The sequence below is a fragment of the Phyllopteryx taeniolatus genome, chromosome 4 (assembly GCF_024500385.1).
Source record: "Phyllopteryx taeniolatus isolate TA_2022b chromosome 4, UOR_Ptae_1.2, whole genome shotgun sequence".
Lineage (NCBI taxonomy): Eukaryota > Metazoa > Chordata > Actinopteri > Syngnathiformes > Syngnathidae > Phyllopteryx > Phyllopteryx taeniolatus.
Window position 1 is genome coordinate 12,390,225 of NC_084505.1, and position 11,278 is coordinate 12,401,502.

General features: G+C 39.2%; 1 protein-coding gene across 2 annotated transcripts; it reads right to left on the reverse strand.

Annotated features, from left to right (window-relative positions):
* Nucleotides 1–258: 258 nt before the first annotated feature.
* Nucleotides 259–4,148, reverse strand: LOC133476319 (GTPase IMAP family member 7-like). 2 transcript variants are annotated; one of them, XM_061769538.1, is made up of 3 exons: nucleotides 3,810–4,148; nucleotides 3,549–3,620; nucleotides 259–1,312 (listed from the first exon to the last, which is right to left on the reverse strand). In XM_061769538.1, the coding sequence occupies exons 1-3, from the start codon at nucleotides 3,817–3,819 to the stop codon at nucleotides 381–383; spliced, it is 1,014 nt and encodes a 337-aa protein (XP_061625522.1). In that variant the 5' UTR covers nucleotides 3,820–4,148; the 3' UTR covers nucleotides 259–380. The 2 variants fall into 2 exon arrangements, with proteins under 2 accessions (XP_061625522.1, XP_061625523.1); XM_061769539.1 differs by lacking the exon at nucleotides 3,549–3,620.
* Between the last annotated feature and the right edge of the window lie 7,130 nt (nucleotides 4,149–11,278).

The window sequence follows — 11,278 nt, forward strand, 5'->3', positions numbered from 1 at the left end:
TCAAGGAAGTGAGCTTGTAATGTTTCTAACTATACAGAGAGCACAAGACTGCTTAAATACAGGATACAACTAAAATGATTATTTAGCATAGTTATGACACTTAAATGAGCCAACTGTAATGTGCTTCATTTCTTAAGATTCTTACAATCTTCTATTCAAGTATAATGTGGTTTTCAAATGTACATTTTATATGGAAATCAAATCTAAATAAAAAGGCAGCAAGTATCATACCGTTCGCAGTTTAAATGAGAGTTCATATCCGGAAAATTGTTTAATTCTGTAATTAGAAGTTGCTCAAAATCCTTAAATCACTGATTTACAATCAAAACAAATACTGTGTGCTGAAGATGGTGCAGCATGTCCTTGGCACTGACCTCCTTCTATACTGGAAAATTAGATTTACCTTTGCATCTACTTCCTTTCCAAAACCAAAGAGCAGCTAAGCCACATAAGACTCCCAAGAGGAGAGTAGGTGCTCCAAGAGCCAGCGCCACAGTGGTGTCGGCTCCCACCGCGATAACCATGCCAGCCAACACCAGCACCACAGCAGCCGCTGAGGCCACATGGATGCTCTTTCTTTTAGCCTTTTTCTTCTTTTCCCTCTCTTTCTCTTGCCTCTCCCTCTCTGCATCCCACATTTTTTTCTCCTCTTCCTTCTTGTCTTCCTCCTCTTGTTTCTTCCGATCCTCCTCCTCTCTCAGCTTGCGCTGGGCTTTCTCATACATTTCATTTGTATAGTGTTTCCCACCGTTGTCTTGTATCATTTCCCTAATCATAGTGACAAGCTCTTTAACCTGGACTCTATCATCTGCGTCGTTGTTGTTAAAGGCATGATATCTACGTCCAAATGTGATTGAGAGTCTACGCAGCTCCTTGCACTCCTTGAGGGCATTGTCAGCTTTGGCCTGGTCTTTGCACGTAAATAGCATGATGGTGTACATGGATGCATCATCGCCAAAGTTATCCTGGATCCACTTGACGGCATTTCTCTCCTCCTCAGTGAACCTCACTCCTAGCCTGATCACTAGTAGGAAGGCGTGAGGGCCAGGCACTGACATCTTGACACATTCTTCTATTCTTGACTTTAATTCTTCCTCTGTGATGGCAGTGTCAAACAAGCCTGGTGTGTCAATGACCTGCACTGTGGTCCCATCCACTTCCCCACTCTGTGTCTCACAGTGTTTGGTCACCGACACCGGGCTCGGATCCTCTCTGAAGGCAGCTCTGCCAAGTATGGTGTTTCCTGTTGCGCTCTTCCCTGATCCAGTCTTCCCCACGAGGACGATTCGTAGGCCTCCAGACAGATCCACAGCTGTAAAGGAGATTTAGATTCATTCATTAAGCCTGACAATCTGTATAAATGTTGTTTTGTCATCGACAGTACGTCTGAATGTGAATTGTTTTTTCATGTATAGCTGCATGGTAACTGCAACTAACAAATTAGGTCTACAACGTATGATGCACGCCTGGTTGAATGACACAAAGCCAGATATCAATTCTTGGATTTTGATAACTGGAAATGTTTCAGTAATTGTAAACTTTTGCATGCATTACTTCATACTACCAAAACTATACCAACCAGCCACAACCTTTTGACCATCTGCGATATCTAATTAAAACAATACAAGAGTAACACGATCAGAAATGGTTGCTTTTACAAAGATAATAATGCTTAGTATTATACTGAGCACTTTTCCCTATATTTTGATGACTTTTAGACACAGCGCATTATGATACAGAACAGTTACACACAGGGGCGGAGTGGCCAGGGAGTCATGGACAGAATAGTCCAGTTCATGTGTGCCGTGGGGAGCCAGCCAGGAAGCAACACAAATTTCATATAACACGATTATTTAAAAAAAAAGAAAGAAAAATGTTCTCTCCCAGTGGGTTATACGTTTAGGCCTGTCATGATAGCAAATTTTTTAGGATGATATATTTTCCCAAAAACTATCACGACAAATGATAGTGTTGTTGATGTTTTTTTTTATGCCACTGATATAATGATATTAGAACATAATAATTCAAGTACATCCTTTCAATTAACTTTTAATTCTAATTCTAAGAATAATGAACATTCACATTGTAATGCAGAACAATCAATAAAACATCTTAGATGAAAAATATATATATATATATAAATAAAACAGACTCAGACTTTCCCAAAAATTGCACTTCTACAAATAGTAAACATTGGCACAGCGGTATGAACAGTCATTAATGCCTGAATAGGCATTATACTGCCAATCAAGTTTTCCGTTGATGATGAAAAAGTGCCAAGTAGCAACATTAATGACAACACAAGTAGATCAAAGCAACCTGTTTTTATTCAAGACGTGTACTACTTTTTAAAAGTCTGCAGCCTCTCTTTAAACGCTGCTTTGTCAACATGTTCATTTGCTACATCTTTTACAATAGTCACGCTATGTATATAATGTGAGCATACATGCACCATATTCCCATTTGTATTTGCATTGTTGGGAAAAGGGTTCCATAATTGCAAGCTGACGGGAAATGGGAAATGTCCCCCCGTGTTTTTTGGTCCCAGCTGAAGAAATTGGGTGGGATGGTTGTGTTTAAAATGGATTTTGTCACCTTGAGGTTTTAAATTGTCTTTGTTGTTGTCTTTTTTGGGACTTCATTCAAATTAGACATACCGGCTCTTTGGTGTTAGCGGGATGGCCGTGATCAGCTGACTTGAATCCAAAATGTTCCCACATCGTCGGGGTGGCATCAGGCTTTGGAATTAATTCCATTTATGCCGCTCAACTTTCTGTAACTGTAGCTGCTGGGTGGCGGGGTCAGAAAACTTAGCTTCGTGCATGCGAGTACCCGCATTTCGTACGGACGCACGCGAGCGCACACGCACAAGGCCAATCAGACAGAGGGTCCCCGCTCTTCACTAACTCCGATTGGTTTAGAGACCACGATGATGAAACCCATCGTGTGTCTGCTTTCAAGTCGAGGAAATGTTTTTTTCTTACTCAAATGACTGGGCAGCTGTACACACCCTCTGTTGTGTCTCCCCCCCCCCCCCCCCCCCTTTCTGTTTCATCTGCTTCTTCGTCTTGCGGCAGGGCCGGCACACTGGCCCATCGGCCCACCGAGGAAATCCCCGATCCCCCCCGTATGCCTGTCCGCCCTTGGTTACACATTGCACTGCATCAATACCTCTCCGACTGTGTGATTGAAGATCGCATTATTATCGTTGTGAAAGCAGAATATTTGACAAAGTTCTTGCATTTGGGTTACATTAGATTGTGTAAATGGTCATAATGTCATAGCTGGTCAGTGTAGTTTTAATAAAATACACAATTTATCAATGTCAGAAACAATCTTAGAAATACATCTAAGATAGTCAATGTGAAGTTATGATATAATAAATATTTTCTATTTATTAAACATAACAAGTACAGTACATTGTTACAGCACAAGAACGTTCGTTTTTAAGTATTTAATAATAAAGTCAATATAAAGCCATTAGTTCATAAACTTGGGACTCACAATAATCTTAAGGAGGAGGGATAAGGACAGAGACAAGAGCATACCATCAAAGTTATTCAAACCACACCCATCAGATCGTGGTAGAGTTTTCTGCTTCTTTTCTCGCAGTGGTATTGCTGTGAGGTTAAATAATCATGTGGAAACACAAAGGGAAATCGATTATTAGTCATTGACATGATTATCACTGCCTGAGGGAGTATATTGTTTTCTGTTTTGGTCTCGATCTTTCCCTTGTCACATTAAAAGCAACTTTTCTTAGCCAACACACAATCAACCTGTTATTAGTGATCAAATCTTTGTCTTACCTTCAGCCATTACTTTAGGTCCAATTTCCAGTTAGCAGGTGGTCAAATGTGTGTCTTCAGCTTTGAATTGAGAATATATTTAGCTTCTTAACTCAGCGTTGCCGTTTGTTTGACTGGGAAACCTCTGGAAGCACAGGGTGCTTCCTATTTCCTTGTATTGTCTTTAAATTGAATTTGAGACTGAATCCCCACATTGGCAATCCAACGCACTCTGTATGCACTAAGACGATTGGAGTATCAACACAACTGCCATGTTTTGGGAAAGGGAAAGTAAACGCATAAGCAACAATCCTGCTCTTCCACTGATTAATATTAGTCAATTTTACTGGTCCTTTTGCTGACCAGTTTGTTTAAAGGGGAGGGAGATGACATCACATCCTTCCTTTTGTGATTTTCCCTTCCCTCAAAAGCAAGATACAATAATATCTACAAGAACTATATGATTGGATTTTTTCAGGTTACATTCGGATGTACTTAGTTTCATCTATTGTTTTGTATTAATATAATCAGTGACTGGAGCCAGTGGGCTAAACGTGGACTGCACCCAAGACTGGTCACCCCACATTTGACTTGTATGTGACTTTCAATGATATTGGCGCGTACTCAAGATTATTGAAAAAAAAGTGGTATCAATCATTGCTAGTTTAGATACAAAATTATAACATCAACCCCCAAAATTTGGGGTTGAGGACACTTTGGGCTGGAAAATGTAATCTATTTCAGTAGTTTACAAACTACTACCAGAAGTAATTGAATTGCCATACTTTTCAATCAACTTCTTTTTTTTTTTAATACATTTCTATTGTTACTATTCTAATTTGTCATTTTTTTCCAGGCCTGTAGCATATATAGGCATTTCGATAAAACGTAATTTATTTAAGAAATAAATTCGTCGAAGCAGCAACACCTCCGTTGCTTCCGGTTTAGCGTGATGTGACGCTTAACATTATGACTCAAGCTATTTTGTCTCGAAAAGGGTACCATGTCACTTTTTATGTGTATAAAACAGGAAAAGCGACGACCACCCTGTTATCAGTCTTATAATCTAAAGGTTGCTACATTTGATCAAATACGAGTCCTAGATGACAGGTCTTATTAAACACAAAACACAACAAGGACACAACAAAGAGTGGAATTTTATAGAATATTTAATGAAATCTACGAGGGATCTATAGGGAAACACAAAGAGGCTAACTATAGGAAGAAAATAAATAGTAGGTGTCTTCTAGTGGTTGTTTCGAACAGCAGGGCCGCTTGGAAGAATGCAACTGATCAAGTTGTGGGAGACGTTTTGGCAACTGAGTCCACCCAGGTGGGGCCGGGGATCGAACCCCAGTCCTCAGAACTGTGAGGCAACCAGTCAACCGCCCTGAGAGAGAGAGAGAGTTGAGTTAAAGAAAATTACTGACAAAGAAAGAGACCCAGTTAAAATGGAACAGGCAGAGTCATTTTTGTTTGTACTTCTCAGTGGGAAATTCACACCGGGAGCTCTTATTAAAATTGCATATGTATGTAAAATGCCATTATGAAACCAAACATAACCTCTAAAACGGTTCAGTTAAGATTTGTTCAATTAAAATTTGTAAAATTGTTTGAGACTTCACTATTGTGTCAAGATTTGGCATCTGGAAGAGAAAAGGGGAAATTTAAACTTTAAGACTTTTTCCGAAGTCAACCACTTTATTTGAAGTCATACTGTAACACTTTTTATTTACTTGCTCTAATTGTGAAATGCAGCCCTACTTTTGTTTAGCACATGAGAGAACATGACACAGTTGTGCTCATGTTTGATTACCAGGGGAGAATTTGTAAGATGGGTGCAATTCTTTAGTATACTCTAATATAATTTGATCAGTGGTATATTAAAAAAAAAAAAAAAAAACAGATCAATGATACTATCGTTAAAATACGATTCTCATTCTAATGAGAAAGTTTCTCGTTGTAAAGAGAAAGTTTCACGATAGAATGAGAAACAAGTTTTTTTTTTTTTGTTCCCCCCCCCCCCCCCCCCCCCCCCATGTCCTTTTAGGGGCTCTGTGGAAATACCATCACTTGGCAGCTGAAGAGCCTCTCCAGTCCACGTCAATGCTTTTATGTTCTTATGTGTATGTTCTGCTTAAATTCAGCGTATGAGGTGCCCATTGTCAGTAAATATAGATTACCTCCTGTGATTTTGTTTTGTTTTGTTATCAAACTGTACTGAAAAGATTAGTGAGTAGTTGACGTCGACTCTGCTTTCATCATGTTGACTTTCTGAAGTCTTGCAACCCTGTGTGTGTGTGTGTGTGTGTGTGTGTGCGTGTGTGTGCATGCATGTGTGTGAGACAATGTAGGTGGATATTGAGTCAGTTTGATTATGATACAACAATTGCATAACAGAGGTCTATTCAATAGCATCTCTGTACCACCCACACCTCTTGTGCCCTTTTAGTGGTTCCTATGTTTATCTCTGTTTGTATCGTGTGTGTGTGAGTGTGTGTGTGTGTGTGTGTGTAGGTATGTGTGTGTGTGTGTCTGTGTGTGTGTGTGTGTGTGTGTGACCCTGAAGTGCTCATTGCCAGAAATCCATTGCATGAATCCCACAATTAAGGGTTTCCTGTGCCTTATACAATGCCCTGAAACCAATTCTCCGGATTGTCTGTCAGTCAACATTATATTATTTATTGTATTTGTTTGATCAGTTTATTAAAGCAAAACAACAATTTTCAAGATGCTGGACTGTGAAAGTTCCAGTGATCATGGGCTATAATTATAGGGGACTATCCAAGTATTTCAAAAGACCTCTGATGCTGACCATATCCAGTAGATGTCACACAGAACCTTTTTATCCAAAGACAAACAATTTACTGATGGAATTATTTATAACACCCTCTTTAGGTTGTCAGAGGAATTAATTACTATCCCTCACGTGTTTCCCTTACACCTCACACATGCCAAGGTCACATCTGTTTTCACTAAACGGGGTAACCGTAAACTGCAAACACAGATCCACAAACTATTTGACTTGTTTAATTTGGCAGTTTGGTGATGAAATGCTGTCTCCGTGAGTAAAAAGTCAAATAGTTTTTTTTTAATTATTATTATTTGTGGTTATGGTGGCTTGCTTTTCTCTTTAGTCGCTGGGCTGTTTCAGAAAAGGAGTGAGTTGCCTCGTCACAACGCCCTTGATCTGCCCTCATTGGTCATGGTAACAAAAGCTGTGCAGTTCAGGAGACGAGTGCAGTAGCTCATTTGCTTGAGACAGGACCGCCTCCCCAAAACTTATTTTAACCACAGTGTTACATGTGGCTATTAAGTGTGCTGTAATTCTTTATCCTTTTTAAATGTAAGGAAACAAAAAAAAAGGTGTTAGCTATACAGTAGAGATTAGTTAAGACTGGTTTCAAAGTAATTTCTCGTGTTAGCTTTAGGTGAAGTCGCATATACTTTAGCTTTGTATAGGTGGAGTGTACCATTTTTATGTTAACTAATATGTACACGGTCGCAGAGGCTCACACACAGAAACACACATATTTGAACAGGTGATCAGTCCTCTGTAAGCAATGAGGAGGAGAATGAACACCTACCAAATGTGCCTACATATAAATCTGTCTAGCTTTTAAATTGAATTTAAGCTGCTGTTCAAGTGAGTTACATCCATCCATCCAGCCAATTACAATGAAACTGTATACACGGAGTGAAAGAAAAAAATTGCTTTATTAAGTCACCATTAGACTAACATAAAAATAACCTCTAAGTGGCATCATTACCATTGTATAGTTTTTACAGTGAAGGATTTACGCTGCCTCTTGCCTAATCAGCTGGGATAGCTCAAACGTATCTTTGACCCTAGTAAGAACAAGCAGTACAGACAATGGACAATTAATTATAATAACAATAACAATTTAATTATAACAATAAAAATGTGAAGGTGTCGACTTTTGGCCAAATGGGAGCAGAAAGTATATCCTATTTGTTCCTTCTTTCAGCTGTCACATCATCAATAAAAAAAAAACACTGAGTTCATTCCATCATTAGCCACAGATGTCCATGCCATAACATCTCCTTCACCATGATTGTCACCCAATGCGATACATGTTTTGGGTCACGAATTGTTCCTTTTCTTCTCCTTACTTGTTGGTTTCATTACAAAGGAATCTGATTCAAGAACTCTTCTTTTCAAAATATAGTTTCTTTAATGTCTAATCTGTCTGTCCTTAAATGTTTGTACCTATGCTTACATATACAGAGTATTCTTGACTTCTGCTGATATTGTGAAAAGGTTTCTATGGATCCTTTGATCAATCACGTCATTTGTCCTGCTGTTGAGCTCAACGGTGCCTTGTTTCTTTTAAAAAATGTACCAAACTGTTGAATTACCAACAACTAATAGGGTTTATGATTTACTTATAGATTGACAGACCTTTGTCATAAAACCTCATTCTCCAAATGCAATACTTCTTGACCATTGTATGAGCTTTTACAAGTAGAAAATGAGCCAAAATAAATAATTGTTCAGACAGCCACTGTGCGCAATATAGCTTCTTTGCAACAACTTTTCGTATGAACGAATGTTTGATGCCCAGATGGATCATAACATTAACCGCTCTTTAGTCATTACATTAGTTTGGGTCTACATTATATGTGACATCAGACATCTGGTGGAAACGTTAGCAAGTCAGATCATTGTGAGGGCGGTCGTGTTTGTCAGTGGTCCATTCAGTCCCTTACACACAGCAGCTGGGCGATATCATTCAACAGAGATATGTTGACAGCTTGTCTTGCAAGTTTATGAAAGGGCAGCTAAATGAGAAATAGGGACAAAGCACATACGCAAACAAACAAGCCTGCCACCTGCCAGTGTCCCACCCACCCAATCATCTTATCTTATTAATTACTGCTTGTGGTCAATGTGTGTGTTTGATGTACTGTCTGATTGTACTCAAAACACTCTTTTCCAGCTGCTATTTATTTATTTTTACAATTACGTTTGAGTTATCTAAGTTAAAGGTGCTTATATCATATCATATAATGGTACTGAGCAAAGTCACTGATGGTGTAGTGGTACACTCGCCTGACTTTGGTGCCGGCAGCGTGGGTTCAGTTCCCACCCAGTGACGGTGCGAATGTGAGTGCAAATGGTTGTCCATGTCTATATGTGCCCTGCGACTGACTGGCGACCAGTTCAGAGTGTAGTCCGCTTTTCGCCCGAAGTCAGCTGGGATAGGCTCCAGCGCCCTGTGACCCTAACCAGGATAAGCGGTGTTGAAAATGGATGGATGGATGGTACTGAGCAAGGCATTGCTGCCCTTTGTGCTGCTTGTAAACATAGTGGCACAAAGAAATAATTGGGTTTTGCAACTCTTCACAATGTGGTTGTACACTCCAGCTGCTTTTTGTTTATTTTAAAATTACATGTGAATATTATGAATACATATATATATGTTTGTAGTCATCTAGGTTAAAGGTGCTGATTATGCTGCAGAGTACATTGGGTACTGAGCAAGAAGGTATTGCTGGCCTCCCTTTTTTTATGCACTGCTTGTAAAAGTAGTACAAAAAAGATAATTGGGTTTTGCAACTCTTGGAGGCTCCCAATTGTTGGAAGTGTAATTTTTATTACCCAGAGAAAGTCCACACAAGCATGGGAAGAACATGCAAACGCCACACAGGCAGGCCTCTGAACTGTGAGGCAGATGTGCTAACCAGCTGACCACCGTGCTGCCCACGAACTGAATTTAATATGTAATGCATATGAGAACAAATCACACCTCTCTCTGTATTTGTTTGGCCATCGTTATTTTCAAAATCTTTTGGCCTTTGCATTTCTACCAAAAGGAAAATATTACATTAAAGTTGTCCTCTTTGCATGTCTGGTGGGGTTGTCCAACAAAATTGCAATTTTTAAAAAGCTAAACGTAAACTGACCATCTTACTATCTCTGGCTGTCTCTGGTGACAGTGTTTTACTCACCTGACTGCCATGCTGGCAATCTGCTGTCAGTGACATGTACACATAGACCCAAAGTGGTGCTCAAGCACTGGCCCTTTTGCCCTGAACAAAATAAGTGCCTTTTTTAAAGAAACCATTTTTAATTCATTCATCAACAAAAAAAAAAGAATAATAATAATAATCATAAAAATTACCCTCTCTGCTATCAATTCCACCCAAAGTGTTTTGATATTTGAGCTGCCATTTATTTGAGTCGTTGGGAGAATTGCAAATATGCTTCCACCTTAATTTATTTGGGGTTAATCAGAGGCACTTTAAATGATGGCAGGAGAGTCCTGACCCCAATTTAATATGAGTTTGAATGTAATTGCTTAATTATGAGAAAAATTGCAAGAGGGTGTGTTCACTTGTGCAACCATGTTATCTCAATTATTTTTACTTCCCCTCTCTATTTTTTTCATTTAGTTGTACAAATAGCAGTGGATTATTTATTTTATTTATTTCTTGGGATGATTTATTTTGGCCTCATTTTTGTACATCACAAGCACCTGCCATTTGAACAAGGGTGCATAGATCGTTTTACACTTAAGACTCCGTGAGTCTCGGGGTGCACATGTCATGGAAACAATGAGTCCCAGCCCTATCACGATTCTTGCTTCACGGTCCTGCTATATTGCAGATTTTTATTACAGTTGTTATTACCTTTTATACTGTTTGTACATTGTTGTGTTATCCATTTCTTTCTCTCTCTCGATACGTTGTGTTTAGGCCTTCCACGACAGCAAATATTTTAGAATATATATATTCCCCAAAACTTTCAAGATAAACCCACAGAGCCCCTAAAGGGACATGGGAGGGGGAAAAAAAAGAAACTTGTTTCTCATTCGAACGAGAAACTTTATCATTACAACGAGAAACTTTCTCGTTAGAATGAGAAACTTTTTTTTTCCTCCCATGTCCCTTTAGGGGCTCCGTTTACTTCCAACCAGAGAGGGGGGGGGGGGGGGGGGGGGGGGGAATAAAAAAAATTCTCGGTGTGCTTGCCACCTAGGCAACCAACATCTTGGTCAAACGGGAAAATCCTCACTTAGGGCGACTGGTTCTCCCTCATTTACCAGAGCTGCTCAATTAAAGATGAAATACAATTTAAATCAATCAAGGTAACAGGCCAATTTCATTCATTCCTCTCATGCGTTACTGCAAGCTACTCTGCCTCCTCAAGGCAAAAACACGTGATTAGCAATTACTCGACATCACGCCTTAAACGTCCCTGTGGAGGAGCCAAGTTAAATTAGGTTTAATTGCGTATGCCACAATTGGCTCTAGTAGTAGAAATTTTTTTTACTATAAGTTGACAATTTGAAAAGACTAGTCAATTGACTAGTCTGTACAACCCCTAATACACACACATGCACACAGAGGATGAGTTGAAATCAATAATGGACTTTAAAACTGAGGAAAACATAAGATTTATTCTAATTCCATATAACATGCACCAGAGAATACAAATACTTTCTGCTGAATGTTGTGAGCTTATT